The sequence below is a fragment of the Orbicella franksi genome, chromosome 8 (genome assembly GCF_964199315.1).
Source record: "Orbicella franksi chromosome 8, jaOrbFran1.1, whole genome shotgun sequence".
NCBI lineage: Eukaryota > Metazoa > Cnidaria > Anthozoa > Scleractinia > Merulinidae > Orbicella > Orbicella franksi.
The window spans coordinates 8224678-8248422 of NC_138152.1; the positions used below are offsets into that span (position 1 = coordinate 8224678).

General features: G+C 43.5%; 4 protein-coding genes across 4 annotated transcripts in view; 3 read left to right on the forward strand and 1 right to left on the reverse strand.

Annotated features, from left to right (window-relative positions):
* Positions 1-14050, forward strand: part of LOC145495492 (uncharacterized) — a 46542-nt gene extending 32492 nt beyond the window's left edge. The window contains exon 9 of the mRNA XM_081475125.1: positions 12339-14050. Coding sequence (XP_081331251.1) covers positions 12339-12709 — 371 coding nt within the window. The 3' untranslated portion in view covers positions 12710-14050. The remainder of the gene's footprint in view (positions 1-12338) is intronic.
* The window catches only part of LOC145495529 (solute carrier family 25 member 32-like), a 240583-nt gene that overhangs the window by 178152 nt on the left and 38686 nt on the right, over positions 1-23745 (reverse strand). The window lies entirely within an intron of this gene.
* The window catches only part of LOC145495627 (uromodulin-like), a 176107-nt gene that overhangs the window by 147070 nt on the left and 5292 nt on the right, over positions 1-23745 (forward strand). The window lies entirely within an intron of this gene.
* LOC145495503 (uncharacterized) lies at positions 311-1566 on the forward strand. The gene has a single exon (XM_081475137.1). It carries the CDS (start codon positions 311-313, stop codon positions 1562-1564), a length of 1254 nt encoding a protein of 417 aa, XP_081331263.1. The 3' UTR covers positions 1565-1566.

Sequence of the window (23745 nt, forward strand, 5' to 3'; positions counted from 1 at the left end):
GGGATATCTTCTCCAAAAAATGATGTCTCGGCATAAGAAGTGTCAGGCAGGCCAGACTGCTCGTGCCGCATAGAAGACATTTCCGTTTGTTGACCCTCGTGGTAGGGGTCGCGAGGTTCGTAGGGAGTGGACGTCTCGCGTGGCTTAAAAGGATGGGTTGTGTCAACCTCTTGTTCGTCGTCGTCGTTGTCGAGCTGCTTGTCGAGGGCCGGGTCTTTGTAACCAAATTGGTCGCGGCCTTCCGCCATAGCGTAATATTTCAAGCCTATTATTTTTCAAATTAGAAATAATCGTCGGTGTTTTATACACAATGTCAGAGGTGCCGGAGAGCCTTCGCCCAACGTACAGCGAAAAGACCGTACACGCCATGAAGGCCGAGCACGCGGTCAAACGAATCACCTTTAACACCTCTGATGCCAACCCCGGCAATACGCTGTACGTTTACGTGCCCAAGCTAAACGAGAACGAGGTTCTGGTGCCAGGCTCGCTAGCGCTTGTCTTTGACATCGACCTTTCTGGAGGGCACGCCAACAACTTCCTCGTCCAGAACGTCACGCGGGCGCTCGTTGACAGGCTCGTCGTGTCGTTTGCGGGAAGAACCCTGCAAGACACGGTTGGGTACGACATCTACAAAACTTTCGAAGACCTTTTCCTTTCGCAGGAAGAGCGAGACAACAGGATTCTCGAAGGGATTCAGAGCGAGGATCTGTGCAAGATCCGCTCAGACGCGGGAGACAAGAAAACCTCGGGCGTCGACGCTGAAAACAAGCTGAACGAGGTATACGGAAAAAAGTACCGGATCAGGCTTGACCATCAGGTCTTAACCGACCACGGCGTTTTCTACCCCCAGGCCCTTTACAACGACCTCAAGTTCGACGTGAAACTTGCCGAAGCTATACACGTGGTCAAAGGCTCCGACACAACCCAGCTGAAATACAAGCTGACCAACATCCAGCTCGAGTGCAAAATGATCCGCAGCAAGACTCTGGCTGACGAGGCGCGGAGCGTTTACTCCAGCGGCAAAGAGTTTCTTTACGACCACGTGATGCATGACAAAGAGGTGCCCTTCAAAAAAGACAGTGACCCGAAGTTCACCATCAAAGTCAACGCCCAAAGAAGGTCACTGAAGGCCCTCCTCCTCCTGTTTGTAGAGCTGTATACTGCGGGCAACAGAGATTCAGAAAAATTCATCTTCTCCAATCTGACGAAAGTCAGCGTCACGGTCAACGGCTCGCCCAACATGCTTTGCAATGGCGGCATCGAAGGCAAGGACATGTGGGAAGAGGCCCGCAACCTGTTTGTGAAAGAAAAAAATAAAACGGAGCACATGGATATGACAAAGTTTTACACCGGTGATAAGTTCGGGCTTGTGATTGATATGCGCACCATGGTTAACCAAAACATGCACGGCAGCGGCACGCGCATTGTGAACAGTACGGACGGTGTCCAGCTTCAAATTGAATGGAAAACCGAAGGCTCAGGCGACGTGAAATGTCACGTATTCGTCATCTCTGACTCCCAGTTAAACCTTATGAACAGCCAGCTGGAAGATGTGCAGTATTGAATATCAACATGGACCCGATCAAGATACCATTCAACGCTCTCATCGTGGGTCCGACTAATTCAGGCAAATCGAGGTTCGTGGTGGACCAGCTCTACGGCCCTTTCCGATTCAAGATCGACTACATCTTTCTCATCTGCCCGACGTTCACCCACAACAAGACCTACCACCGGCTTGGCGAAAACGATCCAAGAATGGATGTGATAGTCTGCGATCACCACATCGTAGAAAAGTGGTTGAAGCTCGTGAGATGGTTTTCTGAGGGCACCAACACGCTCATAATCCTCGACGACTGCGCGGCCTCCAAAGATGTGAAAGGGCGTACAGGCGAGCTAGTGAATCTCGCCTTTTCTGCCCGACATATGGGCATCACCGTTTGGGTGCTGACCCAAAATTTGACCGGCATAACATCTTCCTTCCGGGAGAACGTGGCGGCGATCGTCCTCTTTTACACCCCCTCGGCCAGGACCACGAAAGCCATCTTCGATGATTACGCCAGCGAGCTCTCCCCGGATGAGTACAAAGGTCTGGTTTCAAAGCTGAAAGAGCGAAAGTTCTCTTATCTTGTGTTCGCGCTTCGCCACCCGTACGGGGTAAAGTTATTTGAATAAAAAAAATGAAAATTGTATATAGCCTTGCACAATGGCTGGAGAAGACGCCGCGTTAGCAGACGTTATGAACCTTCTTCAAACCGAGCCCGAGCCGTCGAGTGGTCCCGCAGGTGGCCTTGTTCCAACCGCCCCCGGACCTGACATTCCTGCTCTTCACGAGCAGCTGGCCGTGCTCGTGTCCACAGGCAAAGCCAAAGAGGCCATCGGAGTGCAGCTGACCCACGAGCAGGTGAGGCGCCTGAGCGACAAAGAGGTCGAGAAATTCACCAAACGCTCCGAGACGTACGTGGGCTCAAAGACAACGGAAAGCCTGATCGACAGCTTTATTTTTCTTGCAACCAAGGCGGTCGGAATGACCGTCAAAATCAAAGACATCGACGCTTATCAAAAAGAGCTCAGAAACGACTACATCTTGAACAAAGAGCTCTCCAATCTGGCCGGCAACCTTGCTTTGAAGTGCGGCCAGTTTCTTGCTGCGGCCAACGCGGTGTTCATCACCACAAAACATGTTGATTTTAGTCCACAGTTGCCGGAGCAGAGCCACCTTTCTCGCGATGAACACGGCTATCCGCCTGAGGGCGTTGATGAAGTACCCGGCTCAGCAACTGCAGAATAACCGGTCAGCATTCATCAACAACTGCTGAGGTCTTGCTGACAAGTTCAAACAATTAAACTTTTTTCATTTGCTTAGAATACGGTTCGCTTCAGAATGTCAACCGAACAATCCGAGAGCGCACCTGCCGTCACGGCGCCTCAGGTCGAGACCCAGGCAGCACCTGCCGCCGATATCACACAGCAAGCGACAACTTCGACTGCAACCACGCAGCGCGTAAAAAATCCAAAGCGTGCGGCTGCTGGAAAAATGGTTGCCGAAAGAACGCGGCTGGCCCAGGAAGAACAGAAGAAAGCGGCCGAGGCTTATCACGCGGAAAATAAAGCGAAAGCCGCCACAGCTACCCCCGAGCCAGCCCCTGAGCCATCCCCGACAACAGAAGGTGAAAGCCCAAAGAGCGTCGGCCTCAGCGCCAACCAATGGATTGCTATTGGCGGCATTGGCGTTTCACTGCTCGGGATCTATTACAAACGTGAAGAGCTCATGGCAAGGTCCAAGCCCGTGTTCGACAAATTCAAAACGCCGGAGCCCGCGCCTGAGCCCACGAGTGTCGAGCCAGAACCTGCTCGCGTGACACAGCCAAGAGGATTTTAAAAAATGCTTTGAACATTTGCGTGCAATGTACATCCACGATGCCGGACCAAACCATTGCGCATACTGTCATCCATGCAGCCGGAATTGGCGGAATTATGGTATTATGGCTTGAATTGACCGCAAATGCTGCCAAAAAGGTGGTGCAGCTTTCCAAAGAAATGTTTGTTGATAAAGGCGCAGAAGAATGAAAAAGACGAAGAGAAATAGAACAAGAAGTAAGAAGAACAATAGCAGAAGAAGAAGAATTTTATAAAAGAATAGAAGAAGAAGGATAGTTGAAGCCGCGGGAGAGGCACATTAAATTAACACAGTTTGGAGAAAAGCTTGTGAAACTATACTCAGATGGAGGTCTACTGCGTGAAAGACGGGCGAGTGACGCCGAGCGTCCGAGGAACAGCAAAAATTGTTGCTACAAAAAACAACCGGCGACTGCTAAAAGTGAAGTGTGCTGTGTGCGGAATCACCAAAACAAAGTTTTTGCCTGGAATTCCCAGAAAGGCAGCCAAACCGAAATAAAGAGCAAGCGGGAAAGACAGATAAATTTTGTTTTAAACTTTCATTCTTTTCTTATATCGAACGCACCATGTCCGACAACAAGCTTGTCAAGACCGTCATTGACGCCGCAACTCTCACGGGATTGGCCGCTGGCATCGGCTGGGCCGCAAAAAAGGTTGTGAAAGAGAATTTCACTTCTGATCCCAGCAACAGCTTTATGAATTACGCGAAGTTCACGGCCGTCATGGCTGGCAGCATTGCGCTCAAAAAGTACCTCGAGGACCAGAAAATCCTCCCCAACAGCGTTTGAAAAAACATTCTCATAATAATACCAATGGCGAATTCTTATTTCACCATCAAAGCCCTCACAACGGTTGCGCTGTTGTTTTTTGCATACAAGATAACCCGTCATACCGCTGATGCCATAAATTTTGTTTGGTCGGTTGAGATTTGCACCCATGAAGACTCCGATTTTGAGGATCAAGACTCCGATTTTGAGGATCTTGATACTGAGGAATTTCCATTACCGCAGAAATGTCCTCCACCTCTTCCCTACGAACCCCCGCCCCCGCCATACGAGAACAATTAAAAATAGATTTTACAACATATACAATGGCGAGCATCGCGATCATGATTGGTAGAGTTGTGTTGAACGCCACGGCTTTTATCGGTGGCAATTACCTGGCGAGGGCGCTTGGTGGGGGCGGTAAAGCCGCGCTTGAAGAAAAAAAGCGCCACGACAAAGCTCTCGAGGCGTACCAAGCCGCTTACGCCAAATACACACTAGACCGAACACAAATTCTTGACTGGATTGCGACTAACGCGCAAACAAAAGAGCAGGCTAAGCAGAACTTCACAAACACCGACTACGCCTTCAAACTCTACCACCAGGCGCATCCTAACGAACAGATGGTACCCCCCCAAGGAGCCCAAGTTCTCACATTTCTATCAGTCAAGCGAGCAGCAGAAAAAGGGTGAAATCGCGTTCGTGGGAGCCGGCGCTCTCGTTCTGGCCTACGCAGCCTTCCGGTTCCTTTAAACTTTTTCACGCCTTACTTATATGGACGCCAAACTCGCGAAGATTTACTACGGCCCCGGGGGCTATTGGAAAGGAATCGCCGCGATAAAAAAATTAGCCGAAGCCGCCAAGGTACCTGAAGAAACCGCAAAAAAGTGGCTCATCAGGCAAGCTGTCTGGCAGATATTCCTACCCGCGCCGAAGCGAATTCCTCGACCGAAATTCGACGTTCCCACGCCCAACAAGGTCCATCAGGTGGACCTTCTTTTACTGCCGCACGACAAGCTCCCCCGTGGGCGCAAAGTTTTCAAATACGGGCTGACTGTTGTCGACGTGGCCAGCCGCTTCAAAGAGGCCGAACCCCTGACTTCGAAAAATTCTGATGAGGTCACCCTGGCCTTTCATAAGATTTACAAGCGCTCGCCTCTGGAATGGCCTGAAATGCTGCAGGTTGATCCCGGACGCGAATTCATGGTCGCTGTCACAAAAGAGATGGACAAACAGAAAACGTATATCCAGCGCGGGCGCGTTGACATTCACCGCGACCAGGCCATTGTTGAACGTTTCAACCGCACCCTGGCGGAGCGCTTGTTCGGGCACCAGTACGCCGTGGAAATGTTTCTCCCTGAGGGCAAGCGGTCCACTGCCTGGATGAAAAGACTGAAGTTGTTTCGGCTTTGAACAACGAGGTCACAAGCCTTATCGGCAAGAAACCCGCCGTTGCTATCAAAGAAAAATCTCTTCATGCTCGGCCATCGACACCTTACTCGAGGCCTTTTGGATAACGCGAAAAAATCCTCCCCTCTCTTGTCCAAGTTCGTTATCTCTACCAGCCCGGCGAGCTTGAACGGGGTGTGAAAAGAACCACGGATCCAATCTGGTCTTTGAAAGTTTTCGGCATTGAAATATCTTTTTCCAAACCGGATCAACCCGTTCTCTACTATCTGCGCGACGGGCCCAAGCGCGGCTTCGTGCGTGATGAGCTGCTGGTTGTTCCTCCGAACACTACTCTTCCTCCGGCTGACGTGAACTAGATGTGATATTCGATTGGTTCGGTGTGTATCCCGTCGGGCAGCACCCACCGCTTTTCGTTATAAGGACTCAGCCCCAGCTTCTGCTGCTCGTAAGTGACCATCTGCCCGTCCCGCATCCTGAAACCTCTGTTGGTCGCCATATCCTTACTGCCTTCCAAAGCTTCCTCGAACCGCTGCCACGTGATCTCGTTCTGCTTCTTTGACATCCCCTTCGTGCTGAACTTCTTTTTTTCGTCCTCTCCTTCGTCGACATAATAACACTTCGAGCAGAGCGCCATCGTCCGGCTGCCCTCGCACTCAAGCTTGAAGAGACCTGGGGTGCGGCCGCTCCACTTGTCCCAAGAAAACCACTGATTTTTTTCCGCCTCAAATTTTTGCTTCAGCTCTGGCCGGACGACGTCCTCGAACCGCTCGCCCGAGATCGCCATGTAGTTGCTGTCCGTGTCCATCTGGATCAGCTCGAAATCTCTTCTGTCGACGTACTTGTCGAGAAAGGCGTAGTAGAATTCCAGCATCCGCAGCTTCGCCAGCTGGTAGACGGCGATTCCGATCTGGAACGGCCGCCTTATCGTGATCCGGGGCTTGCGGCTTTCCAGCTCGTAGGCCTGCCCGATCTCGTCGAGGTCTTCGAAATACGCACTCCGCAGCGCTCTGTCGACAACCTTCTCGTCTTTCGTGTATATCACGTTCGTTTGCCGCTCCAGAGCTTCTATCAGTTTCCCGTAAGCACTGTTTCCGAGCAGTTTGAACACTTCGGCGAGCAGCGCCTTGCTTCTGTCCACGTCTCCTGTCCGGCGCGCCTCCGTCACCTGCTCCACGAAGCAGGTGAAGATCTTGCCCGGTTCGTAGTCGATTGTTCTGGAAACCCTCGTGACAACCGCCCCATGGTTCACATACCACCGCAGCAGAGGGGCGTACACCAGCATCCGTTCTGCGGACAGAGCGCCTACAAGCTTTCTCCTGTCTCCGCGCTGTCTGCCCGTTCTCGCCAAGTACTCTTTCATGTGTTCCGGCACAGCTTCGGCGGGAACCCTTTTGTTGTAAAAGAAAGGGCACATCTCCTCGAACATTGGCCGCAAACGCTCTGGGATCTCTATGCGGACTTCGGCGAAGCCGAACCACTCCCTGGCTTTTAACCGGCGAATCAGAACTTCGGCCGCTTCCGCTTGGCGGTCATCGTCGTAGTGTACGACCTTCTCCTTCCCGCAAGGAATTTCTCTGAGCATGGTCGAGAGATAGAGAGCGCTGGCGTCGAAACCGAGAATCTTTTTGCAAAGACGCGGTTCTTCGAACTGATGAGACCTTATCCTCGTGACACCGGCCTCGTGCCGTCTTGTGAAAACCAGGCTCGGTCCGCCAATAACCGCCCCTTTGAGCATTTCGTAAGCCTCTTTGCTTGGACTGTAAAGGTCAGCGCCGCGCTCGATTGCCCCTCGGAGCAAATAATGCAAACTCACCCCTGGCAGGCTCACCGCGTCTTTCAGAATGTCGATTCCTCTCTCGGTGTAGAAGCTTTTCATCTTTTCCAGCGCCTCGACGCCAGGAGCGACATCAAGATTGCTGTAATAGCGCAGCCAGTCTGCGAAGATCCGCATCCCCTTTTCTTTGAACAGCCGCTTGCACTCCTCCCACTTCTTCCGCTTGAGAACGTTTCCGCCCTTCAGCTTCGAATACCAGGCTTCGTATTCTGGGAGCCCAGGGAAATCGAGCTTTTCGGGCGCGTCGAACCATTCGTAAGGGAACCAGGATTTCCCGGACTCACTTCCGTAGGCTTTCACCCATTTCGCGTAGCTCGTTCCCGGGCCCAGATAGTTGATGATATCGAGGAAACGGGCCCCCCAGGTGAGCAGGAACATGGTTTTGTTCCCCTTCTTGGCCACTTTGACTTTTTTGATACTTCGGCGAGAGTGCTGGCGAAGTGGTTTTTGATCAGATTCAGGTCGTACGAGCCTGAGTTGAAGCCCACGACAGGGACCTGGTTGCACCATTCATTAATTTTTTGCTGCTGGTCTTTTGTCAGCAGGTGCAAGTCTTCTGGCACAAACTCCGCTCTCACCTGGTCCTGGATGTTTTTCTCGCGTCTCTCCAGCTCTTTCAGGAACTTGCGGACCAGCTCCACGGGGTTTCTTTCGCAGATGTGGGTGGGCTCTCTTTCAAGAGTGTCCCCGACGCTCACGGAGATCGGCACGTGCGCGTTTTCTATCGTTAACGCCCCTGTTGGCTCTTTCCTATAGTTTTTCTCGCCATACGCCTCGAAATCGTACAAGATCGCGTGCTGGTAAGTTTTAGTTTGCTTCCTCGGGAGTTCCTCCTTAAGAGACCCAACTTCGCAAGACCAGGCCTCGATTACTTTGTAGCCTCTCTTTCGCAGAAATGCGGTACGGTTCACTGTGGCTTGGTACAGTTTTTCGGCTGTTTTACCGTTTGTTATGACCTCCTGTCGGTTAGGATACCATTTTGCGCATTCGTGGAAGGGGCAGCCGTGGTATTGTAATACCGTCCTCGTTTCGTGGTGGTACCCGTCGACAGGAGAAGACTTCATTTTCCCGCCTTTTCGAGGAAGCCATCTCTCGCCCCCGTGCCCGCACATCGCGTGGTGGATGTGTATCCCCCGTCGCTTCGCTTCCCGCTCCAGCCACAAAATCGCTTGTTTCGATTCTTAGCCTTTTGGGTACATCACTTTCTCCAAAGCTGTCTGTGGCGCTTCAACTTTTGTCCCCGGGCAAAAGATTACCGTTTTTCCCGCGCTGCAGGTTTGGTGATGCCGTTGTAGATGACAAGCTTGTGTGAACCTCAGCCCGCAATGCGTGCGTGCATAGGTTTTTGCCAGCTTTGCGATATCTTTCATCAAGAAAGCATGGCCTTCGTAGACACCTATCGTCAAAATCTTTTTGAGTTTGGGGTTCGGGTTTATTCTGAGGTGCCAAACCACTTCTCCGTTTTCCAGACGCTCAGGCTCGTAGACACAAATTCCAAGCCAAGATGCGACGTGTAAGCCCTCATTCAGATGGGCTTCGACCTTTTCCAACTCATCAAGAGAAGTTTTTGCGAAGTTTTCTGGAATAGTCTTGAGTTTGTAGAAACTCTTGGCGAGACTTCGGGCTTCTTTTGTGCAACGGTCTGTGCGCGCCCCTCGGTGCACAGCGATGCACCGCCATAGGCACAGGTTGTCGTTATACACGTCCAAAGATACCATTGCCCGGCTATGGGCAAGGTTGCGCAGCCAGTCAGGCAAAGGCCCTGTTCCCACCAACGGCTTCCTATCAAGCACAACCTTCAGGTCTACGTTGAAAAAGGCTTCGAACACCCACTTCGTGTTGGGCCTGTCGGTTTTTTCATTGTCGAGACGCAGTTCTTCCTCCTTGGTAAGCCACTTTTCCGCATCTTCCAGTTTGTCAAACTACTGTGAGCCCTTGGGGTTAGAGTAGAACACGATCACAGTTCCATCCTCAATGTTGCGCAACTGATACGCGAAAACGTGCCTCAGATAAAACGACGTGCTTACTCTTTCACGAATCCTCGACATAAAGTCTGGTGTTAGGTTTCTCCCTAGAGTTTGACAAAGCGCCAGCGAATGAAACGCCGGCCTATCGTCTCTTCTTTCGCTTCTTTCTCTGCGTCATCGAACAGATCCAGAATCTCCTTCTGGTAGTCTGTCACTGTTCGGGTTTTCCGCGCAGGGAAGGGGTCGTACTCCCTCAGAAGCGCTTGCGCTTTTCTCGGCTTTCTTTGGCGTGGAGGAGCTCTTGGCTGGTAAGGCTTCGGAAGAAGTGGCTTTTGCAGATGCGCCTGCGTTTCTTGAGAAATTGGTTCATCCAGCACGTTCTGGACAACCTTTCTTACCATTGGCGCGTTTTCTGCAAGAAGTTGATCGAAATAACGCAATACCGCGGGGTCTATTTTTGCGAGTTCTTCTTCCAGTCTTTCTTGGTTGTTAGAAGTCATAGTTCCTTGTGTTATAACCCAAGGTTTCATTTCTCTAACTGATGTGTTTCTTTCAGCTCGAGCAAAACAAGTTCAAAATTTTTTTTTTGCTTTTTCTCGCTTGCGGATAAGACGTTGTTTTAGCGCGTTACTACCGCAGGGCTTGCAGAGACGATAGTCGCACAGAAGACCGACTCCGCAAACTTTTCAAGGCTCTGGCATTTTCATTCCTTTTTTCAGCTGGTAGTTGTGCTGCCCGTAATACGCCCGGTAACAACGCTTTCCGCAGCTTTCTTTCCGGCCCCGCATCAGCCACCCGCACTTGTTTGGTGCTCGAGTCATCCCGGCTCGGGCGGTATAACAACGGGCTCGCTGGTTTCTAATGTGGGGCCCTCGTTGTTGTAAGTAGTATATAGGGGATTAACCAAATACTATTTCAAAGAGGGAGCTGAATTTCACCGTTTCGCAGCCCCCAGGCTCAACCGGCCCGAGCTTGTGAGGGCCGGACTTGATGGTGGGGGCTGCGATAAGGTGAAATAAAGCTCCCTCTGCGAAACCATCATCACCATCACGTTGAAGCCCTGATTTTTTTCAGGCTTCTTCTTTCCAATTGCTTAAATTGGAAAATTTACTGCGATGATCATTCGTCACTTTCATCTACAACCGCAGTTCATATAGGATTTATTTCATATAAACTTCACATCATTTCACTCCTCACGGGAAGATATGAACTCAATAAATTGACCACGCTCCCAATGTGAGGCTTCATAGCTCAGTTGGTAGAGCATCGCACCGGTATCGCGGAGGTCACGGGTTCGAATCACGTTGAAGCCCTGATTTTTTTCAGGCTTCTTCTTTCCAGTTGCTTAAATTGGAAAATTTACTGCGATGATCATTCTTCACTTTCATCTACAACCGCAGTTCATATATGATTTATTTCATATAAACTTCACAAAAATTGAACTTTTCGGAATTCTACCCCCAATACGTCACACAACTTGCAACGTATACGACAATCAATATGATATTTATATAATGCTAACAATGCGAGAGCTATTTTACTTCAGAAACTGCATACATGTAAGAGTGAAATCATGCAAAGAAAGAAAATAATGAAAAAAGTGGAATTATGTACTGCACGAGATGAAAATATCGCCTAATAAATAGTAAAAGAAGTACGCACCGGCCTTACTTACATTGGAAGAGACGCGGCGGAGATCCCAGAAATAAAAAAAATAAAAAAACTTTCGCAATACAATGTTACTGTTTAAGCAGAGTTTTCAATCTTAATTTCTGAATTTTAATTTTTTGATATAATAATGACGCATAATATGTGTTAATTTTTTTTTACTGCTAGAACGGCTATAACTATGATTGACTCTGATTGACTCTAGATGTCTAGATGTCTCAACAACCTCGTTATCATTACCCTTGCTTCTCACGAGAAAGCACTGGGTACGAGTTGTGTCCTGCCTAACTGCCAATCATATCTCTGTGAGAGAGTTGTCAGTGAAAAACAGCTCAAACTTTGGTCGCAAATTAATCTCCGAAGACCCCCATGGAGCTGATAGCCAGAACTCGGGTGTAAACCAACAATGAAACTGAAACTTTGGCAAATTACATAAGTCTGCATAGGGGATTTGTATGTACATTTAAGGACAATCGGCGAAACACTATTTGGGTGAAAATATTCGTTTATATAATATTTCAGTCGTCATTGAATTAGTGTGCCTCAAATTTAAAAAAAAAAAAATAAATAATAATAAAAAAAAAAAAAAAACACTCCATAGGGAAACACTCTGTTGAGACAAAACCCTTATGCCGCTAGTTAGTGGGATATGATTTCGAGAACTTTCTAATTTTGCTGAGGTCATGTGAAACCGAATAATATATAGATTGTGATTTTTATGAAGTGTGGTTGCATTTATTATTTTATTCTTTTTTGGCTCTGAAAAAGTCTGATTTAACTTATCAAAAGGAACGCAGAAACCTGTGTGTATTAACTACAGATAATTATGAACGTTTAATCATGTATTTGTTATGATTTATTGATATCATTATATGACTGTGACATAACTCGGTTGTGTTTGGCTGATGGCTGGCCAATTTATCGTTATTTTTGATATGCAGCAATTTTATCAATGTGCGCGCGTCCGTACCCTTTCTCATTCATATTATAACGGAGTAATCCTATAAAAGCTCATGTAATCAAGGATTCACGATATTTGAAAATACTTTGAGATTGCACTGGCCTAAAAAGAGAATTTTCGAATATCTCTCGTAGTGTAAGTCCTTTTAAACTTGCACTAGTTTATATACGATTACTTATTCTTACTATTCATATCTTTATTTATTTCACTGATATACTTTTCAACTTGTGATACCTGTTTTTTTTCTTTTTGTTGTTGTTATTTTTAGCGCATATAGTATTGTGCATAAGTAATTCAAACGATAATCGTCGATTATTTACGTATATTTATTTATCTAGTTGATGTATGTCACCATTACCAAAGTCTGACAGATGCAGAAAGAAAATATAACCACGGTATAACAAATTATGCCGAATGTGACAGAGACCTCTATGACCAAGGCTGGTTCCGTTTCCAAGGGGCTGCAGGCACAAAAATGGCAACTACATCTCCAGGGACTAAAAAATGTGGTGCGGCGCGCACTGCCTGGTTGAGTGGTGGTCATCCTACAGTGGCTGAGGGTATAGTCAAAAGAGAAGTCTGCATTACTACTTATGACGGAGACTGCTACGAAAAAGACTTCGTTAAAGTAAAGAACTGCACCTCCTACTATATCTACAGCTTCCCTTTTATCAATGAGTGTCCCTTCCGTTACTGTGGCACTGACTAATGCAGTTACAAATGGCCTTCCCGTTAAAGTGCAACTAACCCCCAAAATTTTATTTCGTTTATTTGAATCTACTCATTTTTCTGATCACCACTGCGAAAAATTATCGTTGTAGATATTTTCGTTAATTTCCTATGTATTTTTGAACTCCGTAAAACTAGCCCTTTTCGTGGCCATGACCGAGCAATAGCGAAGAATGGGGCGAGTTGGCTTGTGACGTCATCGAAGGACCACTAATGTTTTGCTTCTAAGAAGAATGTATGCGAACATGCGTTAGTGTGATTCAAAATCATTGCACAGTACAAGGAAGATGTGTTTTTGGAGGAATTCGCAGTACAGCATGGTTAGGAAAGAGCAATCCTCTTCATTCAATACCTATATCCCAATGACACTCGTCCAGAAGCGGGAAAAAGCCGAAAGCAGTGTGCAGACTTGTTCGAAGTCAGACATCGAGCAGTTCTTCGATCTCAGGTTCGCTGCTTCTGTAAAAACCTAGGATTTTCATGGCTTGTACATTCTTCCCTAGCTTCTAGTGCGAAGCTCGATATACTCAAGGTAGATAAGACATGAATGGTTGAAATAAGCTGGTAGTCATCTGGCTATTCAATTCAAACGAAGTCCCAGATGTCCCAGACCAAAACAAGACCAAATAATGGAAACCACTGTAGGTGAGATAATTATACGGAAAATTATACGCATCGAGTTTTCTTCGTCCTCGAAATAGAGAGCTTTCTAAAGGAATAATCAACCTCACGTACGTCCTACAGCAGGGCGATTGAAATAAGTTAGGCTTCGAACTACAGAACTAGCTATGTATTTGTGGATTCCATATGCAACCACACGCACGAGGGCCGACAATCGGCGCTTGGGTTTCTCGTCTGCATACACAATTGTTTTCTTCTTTGAGCAACAAAATATATCTCAGTTACAACTTAAAACGAATCAAGCATTGATAAGTATATGAGGAAAGTAAAACAAACTATTTAGATTAGAGTTTACCAACGGAGATTGCAGCGCTGAAAGGAAGCTAAAGGAGACCCGGGAGGAGAAGGTTTTTAACGGAATCGCAACACTTATTAGCGCAGGTTATTAGCGCACGTAAAAAAAACTTTTAAAACAAAAGAACAGTGAAGGAGAAATGTATTCATTTAACTGATGCCATACTGAACCTTTTGTCAAGATCTTGTCGAAGGATTTTTAATTACTACAGTTACTAGTACGAAAAGTGCAAATTTGTGAAACTCGCAATCAACGTTTATGTTCGTACACACCAATTGACTTTGTTTTCATACGGTCGGTCGGCAATAACAAAGCGGAAAGAAGAATTTTTCTAGTAGATTAGAGTAGAGATACTAGTAGATTTCATTAAAGGAAAAAAAAATGAGGGTTAGTTGCACTTTAAGCCAGATATCGATGGCTATTTTTAAACGTGTTTGCCGGACGTTTGTTTTCCCTGGTCTTCTTTTCTTAGTTAGTTGTTTGTTTGTTTACTTGTTTGTTTATAAACAGTCTGCTGAGAAGAGAGTCAAAGTGGTCTGCAGCAATTTTGAGTAGTCTGCCGTTTAACTCTTCGCATTATAACGTAATGGCTGAAAGACTAGACGAAAGTGAAGGAACACCGCTTATTATTGGAAGAAAGCGAGGTGAAAGGTCTAGCATATTAACTTAATATTTTTTCAAAATATTATTGTTTTGTAACTATTCGATGATTTTTAAATAAAATTATTGTTATAATAAAATAATAATAATAATAATAACAAACTTTATTTATAATAATAATAATTGGTCGTTTATTTACCAGTGTGTCTCGTGTTTCGTTGCGTTACTTCGCTTATTTGTGTGTTTGTTCGTTTCCTTGTTATCATGTCTCTTTCTTAACCTTGATGTGTGTTACATTTTGCTAACGTTTGCTTGTTTTTCTTTTACGTCCTTGTCTTCGGTTTTTTGGTTTTTTTGGTTTTTTTTTTGTTATATTGTCTGTGTGTTTATGTCGTTTTTATCTCATGCAACCATCGTTACGATGACATTTTTCAGAGGGGAAATGTTTTCCCTCACGTGCACTCTCTCGTGTATTTGCTCGCTAATTTAAGATAAGGCGGTAAATTATAATGCATGGTATTTGTGCTATAGTATTGGGAATTTAAAAAGAAAAACAAGAAATAAAAAAAGTTTTAATCTAGTATAAAATTTGTTAATGTACCTACATAGATAACTACCTAAGTAGGAGGGGGTGGGACAGGGTTAAAGAGTATTGTTCATTTTAGCTTAGTCTAAATTACTGAAAAGATTTGATTTGCTCACTTTAATGAGTGCTTGGTTGCGACGATCATTTAGCAGTTCACCAACAAAGGTGAATAGTGTAGCAGTTTATGGAAATAGCATTATCTACTAGTTATAGCGTGATGAGGAAATGCTATTTAAGCATTTCTTTTGTTTAAGCTGATTTCTTCACTGCTAGCTCAAACTAAGCACGTGCGCGTCATTATCACATAACGAAATACTTGACTATAGTTCGACCCGTACACCTCTTATTTGTCTTTAATAAAATTAACTTAAAATTAGTATTGTAAAGTTACATAGACAGTTAGTAGAGTAAACCGCTCTAGAAATAAATTTCATATATACTTTTTTATTATTATTATTATTTCAATCTCCTTGATAATAACTCGTCATGACCTTCGCTATTTTAAAATAACTTATGCAAAATACTCCTGGCACTTTAAAATGTATGAATATAGTAATAAAATGCTACCTTAAAACTGGCTATGTTGTCTGCTTGTACTCTTTCTGAGATATAAGCACCTAAAGCTGAAATAAAGAGGTTTTTTTAAGAGATTTATACTGTGGCTATGGCATAACCTATTATGCCATTGAGATGACCATAACTTGTTCACAAATATTTGGGCATGTAGCATTGTTGATCCGTCAAAGTTCAACTGCCCGAGAATGTTGGAGCCACTTTAGGGAAAATATTAGATGTGTGTAGCATCAGGATATAAAAAAATACATTCATGATATTGAAAAATCTTGAAATTCATTAGTTACAACAATTTGTCTTAAGCATAGGTGTACGGCCTTTAGGGGAGAGTGGAACCACCCCGCCACCACCCCTTGGTTTTGGAAATTATTACTTTTTTTCAGGAAAAACGATGATTCGGTTAACAGCACTTGGGAGAAAACATTCTAAAATACTGCGGTGGGCGTGATTTCCAAAACTCGTAAATAAATGTTTACTTTTGATGAAGACTCTGACCTGGAGTCTGTATCATCTGTAATTAGCATCATGTTGTGATCATTCCAGTATATCTGCTGCTGACCTGAAGTATCGATGGCGCCCGGAAGACCCCACCCCACCGCTATCAAGAAAGTACCCTCTTTTTGTTTGTTTTTAATGTTTCAAGGCTAGTAAGCTACTTTCTCTGACATTATCCTTGCAAAAGAGAAAAAAAAAAAAAGAAAGAAAGAAAAGAAAAAAAGAAAAACAGCCTCAAGTGATTTGAGAGAGCTGTGGCATTCTGCTTTGGAAGAGATACTAACGGATGAATTGTGTATCGAGGAGTTCCACGATATCGTTTTCATTCCCAACTGATTTCCCTTCAACAAAACAATGACAAAAGAGTCATACTAGACAAAGACCAAAAATTAAGTTTCTGTGGTGACTCTGCAAAGGGCTGTTTTAATTTTGAATTTCTCAACGAAAAGCCGTTATAAATTTGTTATTGAAGTTTTCGTACGCGGTGTTTCTTCAGTACGTCCAAATTGTTTGCCATCGCGATCATAATATCATCTCTTCTAAATGAATGAATGAATGCCGGATGAACAAAGGAACAAAGGAACGAACGAACGAACGAACGAACGATCGAATGAATAGATTGAGACGAGTACGAAGACGCGCTTGAGTACGCTGCATGAGACGCTCGTGTCTCTGAGTAGAGCCCAGCTTTTTCAACAAGTCCGAATGGTCCATCTGAAGGCAATTGGTTTTGCTCCCAATAATTGAGCTGAATTTTACCATTAATTTGAACGGCATCCTAACGGCAGATGAGCGAGGCAATAAGTTTTCCTTCAAGCAACCAAATGTTCAAAATACATGTTAAAATTGGGAAGCTGCGTTGTATTCAAATAACAAGCACCTATATCTCTAACCCGGCTTTTGGTAGACAGAACATGTAATCGCGGAGTATTTGAACGAGTCTCAATTTATTTGCTTCTTGACTTCCAGTCGTTTTCAACAGCGATCAAAATCCAATTTCTCCATGAGACATCAATGCAATGACGTATAAAAAGGTGATAAGAATAAAGAGGATCGACAAATGGGGGATATTCTTTTGATTTACCACCAAAATCTCAAAATTGGCATAATAAAAGGACAGAAATTGCTGAAAAATATGTTAGAGTGCTTACATTCAGTAAAAACAGTAAAACAGTTTGTGCATTGACCATTCAGTCAAGGAAATAAATATTTAAAGTTCGTGTTTTACTATATAATTACAATGCGCCTCCTCTTTCATGCAGTCTGCCACCATGTACTTCTTGATAACCCTGCACCTTTTCCCGTTTATGTTAAGCTTCACGTCTTTTAATGAAAACTGTGTTCTCCAGCCAGCCGAGAAGCTGTTAAAACGAAAAAAAACAAACAAACAAACAAAAAAAAAAACACATTCCGCGGAAAGGTAAATTTCCGTCTGCGCGGCAGGCTAGGGAGCAAGTGCTGTCACAGGCGTCCCAAACTCACGATTCGAGGAATAGATCAAATATTAATGATTTATGTAGGCGTATCGAGTGAGACGTGATTGCCGTAAGTGCGCGGTGTTGTGTTACACACTGGGCCATTGAGAATTTGAGCGCTCTACAAGGCAGTGTGTGGAATTTAAAATAACGAAGGATAAAATCGCGCGATGAAATCAAATGTTACTTTTTTTGAATAAAATTAAGAAAATAGACCCACCTTGCCTGGTTTCTGTTGTCCATTTGGCCTATTTCGTCGTTTTTGGGGGTTTCAGGTGTTTGTCGCAGCTCTCTATAGACGAAGTCTAGGCTGACACTGCTGTTTCGAAAGACCTGGACCGCAAGGCCGTTTTCTCGCCGAAATTCGAATCCGCTGCTCGATTTTCCCCTCCAACGCAAAGAAGGATAGTCCATTGGTCCCCTCTTCCGGTCGGTTTGGAAAAATCTTCAAACTTTCCGCTCCAATCCGAACGATTTTTGCTTCACTGCTGGAGCTTTCAACTTTCCGCCGCAGCTTGTGACTAAGGACTTTAAGCAGCGGGAACGCGGACGGCGACGGGGACGCCGAAATCTGTGAGAAGGCTGGGGAGAGAACGCCTTTGTGGCGAGAATTCACAAACATTAAGCAGCACCGACGGAAACCGCGGTTTCCGCACTGTCAAGCTTATTGACATAATTGATATTCGTCCTCTGTTTATCAGGATGACCTAGGATGACTTCATTGAAAGAAGTTCGCAATCAACTCTTGACAATCCACGATGAAGGTGTGTTAAACGATGACGAACTTCTACTCTTATACGATTTAAACCGGTCTAATGATCTCGACCAACCTTATGATTCCTTTCCTGATTTTAACATCGATGGTTTGAAGACGACAATTGCCTGTCCGAATTTCGCTTCCACAAACGCAACTTGCCCGTTCTCGCTGAGTTGTACAATGAAGTAAATGGACTTATTATCAGCAGATGTTTAATCAAACTGGCGCGACAAATCAGTGTGCCGACTGATGAAGATCTAAGTAAACCACTGATCTTACGACTGAAAATGGAAGCAGCTACACAAGTTTTAATGGTGTCTACCCTTTTGAATGTGTTAGAATTTCACCATAATGAGCCATTTGACATTTGAGTACTTCTTGAAAGGAAAAATTTCGATTGAAATTCGTGTAAGTTGTCTTTATTTACATAAGCTTTCAAAAAGATATTTCGCGGTACTCACATGCTCGCCGACTTGCTTGAGTTCGCTTCAGATTTCTCGACGTTCCTTTAAAATGAAATATCTCACATAACAAGAGAAAACAAGCATTAAAGTTCCTCGAAATTAGTAACACGGGTTATTTAGCGTTGACACAGCAGAGGAAACGAAAGCGAAAACTCACGTTCTCAGACAACGCGAAATGAGCTTCACTCACGTCGGCCCTAACGCAGAACGTCAACCTGTTTCCCGCCAATCATGCGCAGTGGACCTTTTGGCTTTTCCCTGATCTTATGGCGTTCCCGTCGCCGTCCGCGTTGTCGTTGCTTAAAGTCCCTACTGTCCTCCAGACTACGGCACAGCTTGAAATCAACATTAGCAACCGCTCCCCCTTGACAAATGCACACCCGCGGAAGAGGTCGCTAATGTTGATTTCAAGCTGTGCCGTAGTCTGGAGCAATTTTATCCTTCGTTATTTTAAATTCCATGCAAACCTTATAGAGCGCTCAAATTCTCAACGGCCCAATGTGTAACACAACACCGCGCACTTACGGCAGTCACGTCTCACTCGAAACGTGTACATAGATTATTAATATTTGATCTATTCCTCGAATCGTGAGTTTGGGACGCCTGTGGAGCTGTCTTGGAACCATCAACGAGAACTTCATATTAAGGTAAAAATTACAAAAATGCACCGTTTTAAGGAGTTATGAGAAAGCTCTGACCAGATCTTTCGCCGCGAGCCTAATTGACTTTTGAGCACCCTTAACTCACAATATTATTTAACAAGTGTGGGAATTAAACATCTAGAATTTCTCATTGTAGAATAGAATAATTTAAGGGAAAACACGCGGGTTGAAAAAGGGAAATCATTAGCAATATTATCTTAATAAGTCATCCAGTTCACAAAAATATCGTCAAACGTAAGAAAGTATACCAATCAAGAGGCTTGATCATGATGCGATGAGAAGAAATAGCGAGAACCTGAAACTGAATCACCTTGCGCGTAGTTATTTGCGATAAGAAAAAGCGGAATTTTTGAAGTTTATTTTCTTTTGCGATCCAAGGTTTAACTGCAGAAAATCCCTTTTAATATCGCTTGAAGAGAGTGAATTAGCTTGCCTATGTCTTTTATTTCGAATAAAGAAAAAGTTTACATCTACACAAGAATAGCTATCCTTTAGACATATTTAGCCAGCCTGGATAAATAAATTGATTAAATAACCGTATTCTCTTTCCTCATTAAAAATGCGCAATTAGAACAGAATTAAAGCATATACGAGCTGTGGTCTCCTGAGTCATCCGTCACGCGAAAAAGTGCCATGACTGGCTTACGTCTGACGTCAAAGCGTTGTTTTAACTGTGAGCCATCTTAGTCATCTTTCATTAGTCGTTGTTAGCTTTCGTTGGAACTTAATTCGACCAGACATCACTGGTGATTATTCAATATAATATTGACTTCTATCTGAGTATTATTAAGTGAAGACATCCATCGCAGGTTAAGAATGAATGTCTTTCTGCTTTTCGTTTTCGTATCACGGATTTCAGTAATCCTTTGTCCAACTCGGGCGCAGGGTGAGTTTGAAAAATTTCCCGGCTTTGTACCTGCTTTGTATTTTATAGATAGTATCTTAACTTAAGTTTTCTTCAGTTTGTCTGAGGATGGCTGTTAAAGGATTCTTGATAATTTGGGAAACGGATCTATGATTGAAGGTTTGTCGGTAGTGATAACTAATTTGTTCGAAGGAGCGTCAAATTCTTTCAATTCTGTCTGATTCTGTCTGATTCTATTTGTCCGTTTTTTGTGCTCTCACCTGTAGAAGGCTTTCTTGCATAATCCGATAGAAACACAGAACTCGAAAAAAAGCTGCTGACATAATACTGGGGCGACAATTTTGATAATCGAAATATACGAATATATTTTTGTTTTGCAGTTCATTCCCCTTCGAAAAAGAAGGCATTAAAGTATAAATTATCTTAGATTCAAGATCACGCAGCGGGTTATAGTCACCTGCTTTTTTATATTGTAGAAGAAGAAGAAAACTTTTCTGTGTTTCTACCAAGTTAACAGAAACATTCGTGAAAGTTTCAGAAAAAAGTATATAAAAAAAAAATGAATAAATAGGAAAACAAATTTTATTACATTTTTATTACAGTGTAATCACGAAACCTTCTGTTATCGTGATGTTTACCCACCGCTAATTTTTAAATAACAACTCTTTCAGCGGAGGTTGTTTAAGCGTAAATTCTGAAGAGAAGTTTACAGGGGTTTAATTGAATCAAATGCTAATTGTTTTGTAAAAACCTGCCAAAGATTAAGACTCACTTTCGTCTAAATTTGCTACAACCAGTAACTTTTGGAATATGACTGTAACTAAAAATACATTCATGATGCAGATTCAGCGTAGTTGTCGTGTCTCGTATAATTAGCAATTTCAATTCCATGGCAATGTATTTTCGGTCTTGTTGCGCGAAACTTCTCTTATCGTAATGTTTACCCACCGCTAATGTCGACCAAACAGAAGCTAATAATTCGAGGGAACGTTTCCCTCTTTTTCTATAAGAGAAAAAACGCGAGTTCCACAGTTAAATATTATTTTTTTAGACTTAAAAAGCTAATAGGCACCTCTTTTCTTTTCAGAATATTAATATGCCGTCTGCATAGACAGGTGGCAAGAACAACATGGATATTATATTGATGTAACACCAGATTATTACAAGGACAATTAGTAACGAGAATTTACGTTTGATCTCGGGGACGGGAAGATTTAAAAACATGCCACCCCTCGCACTTTAAAAGCTCGATTTTAAGTTTGAGACCTTTTTACGTTGTCCACTAATTATATACAATTATCGCTAAATTATGACTTCCAGGTGCCCAGTGTTCAAAATACCTGTAGTTTGCAATTTCATTTAAATACAAAATAAACGATTTAAGCATTGGTGTCGAATGTTTTAAAGAGAAGGAATTCACCAGAAGCTGGGGTAACAACTGTTAAACAAATTGCACCAAAATTATTTACATATTGAAAACTTCTGTGCCACTGTTTTAAATATCTTCTCAAAATTACACTTTAATAAGCAATAAAGTCGCAACTTTAGGCAAAGTTTCAAAAGAATCTGTTCATAGGGTTCAGAGCAAACGCAACGTTCTGAAAATTTAAAGTGGCTCTAAACCCAACATACATTTTTTTTTTAAAACTTTGCCAAAAGTTGCGTCTTATGGTGCTTATTAAAATTTGATCATATAAAAAAGTTTCACCATGCCGTTTTTAAATTATGAGCCCCTAAGGCTGTAATTAAGGGTGCTTTTAGCAGGTCATACAGTTGCTTTGGTACCTGTTGTGTCACGAAAACGATAACAACGTGTTCACCAAATATTGGACAGTTTTTTGATGCCATGGTTGTAGCATGTAGCGATGAATAGTGGTCATAACGACCCATGAAAATCTAAGTGCTGGAAACTGTTTTAAGTCACCTTTCTAAAAAAAAGGACTGTGAAATACGTAAAATTATTCTACTACAAGGTTTTTGTCCACTAGAAACTAAAGTGTTTCGATTTTCTATCGGATTTCATCGTAAATTATCCTTAAAAGAACGCTGAAATACATCATGCAGTCATCTTGGATCATCTTTACAAGACTTAGCAAGCAGGAAAGAAAAATGCGACTACACTCTTGGCTCCTTCTTCAGGAAGTTATTTCATATTTGGTATCAGAACAATAACAAAGCGGTTAGAAACTATAGTTTCACCGATTTGTTTTTACAAAGGTCTGGCGAAAAATTAATATCGTGCGTGGAGAGTAAATCGAAATAAAGATATATTGCATGTTTATTTGAGATACTATGTACATAAGCCCACTTCACCCATTCCTCAGTTAGTCTGTTCTTTTCAAAATGTTTGCGTATTGATTTTTGGTTCGGAATTTAAAAGCCTGTTCCAAATTTTCTTTTGTGTATTATAAGCTCTTAAGATAAACATGTTTATATTTTTTCAGATGAAGGGCGTGAGCTGTTCTTTCCAGCCTACTATTTCTATGCTGAGAAACGTTTAGTGAACCGCTGGATAAAAACAGTGATTGTCAATGACTTGGATGAGTGTGAATACCGTTGTTACCAGGATGCAAACTGTGTCGATCTTAATATCAAGAACAAAGATCATGACAGTGGAACACATGAATGTGAGCTGAATAACTCCACTCACTTGGAGCATGACAGGGATCTGAAGGACAACCAGCTTTACTACTATCGTGGCGCCGAACTAAGTGACTATATACCATTAACTTTTATTAAAGTTCGATCCTACGTTTCATGGTCAGATATCGATGAGTGTGCAGCAGGGACCCAAAACTGTGATGAAGATAAACATCTTAAGTGCAGTATTACCAAAGGATCATTCACTTGTCGTTGTGCTGATGGATACGTGGAAAAAGGCAATGGAATGGAATGTGAAGGTGACAAATTTAGCATTTAAAATTAACTATGAGAATTCTCTCGCGCATATTGGTCTAAAGCCACAGACTACAAAAAAAACAGAACGTAAGACAACTTTTAAATAACTTGAGAAACTATCGCGAATCTCAGTTCCCGTAAACATGCACCGGATACTTGTGAAACATCAAATGACGCATTTAGTTCCAAATTTTCGACGCATTCGCGTCAGCTCAGAGAAGATAAAAGTGATATTACCATATTGCTTTCGCACAGTTTGCAATAATTTTCCTTCTACTGGACTAGTGAATTGTACATAGATAGTAAGGCGTACTTTCTTTTATTGCCCATGGCCTTTCTTTCGGTTAAAACATTAATTCATTCGTTTCCCAGAAATGGTCAGTTGGTTTATTTATCTACACATTACCATTATACATTAACTGTTACTTAACACAAAACATGTGAAACCAGATTATACTGTATTACCCGGAATTGATCTTTTCGGAAAACAGAGACAAACAACTTGATGTTTAGGCGTAAGAGACACGAGTGGATAGACGGAGAAGATTGACCGCTCGAGCAATCTCAGAAGGCAAATCGATCTCCTAAAATATGCTACTCTGAATGGGGTAACCACCTAACCTAACCGAGGTCGTTTGTTCGTCTCTATGACCCCTAGAGCTATG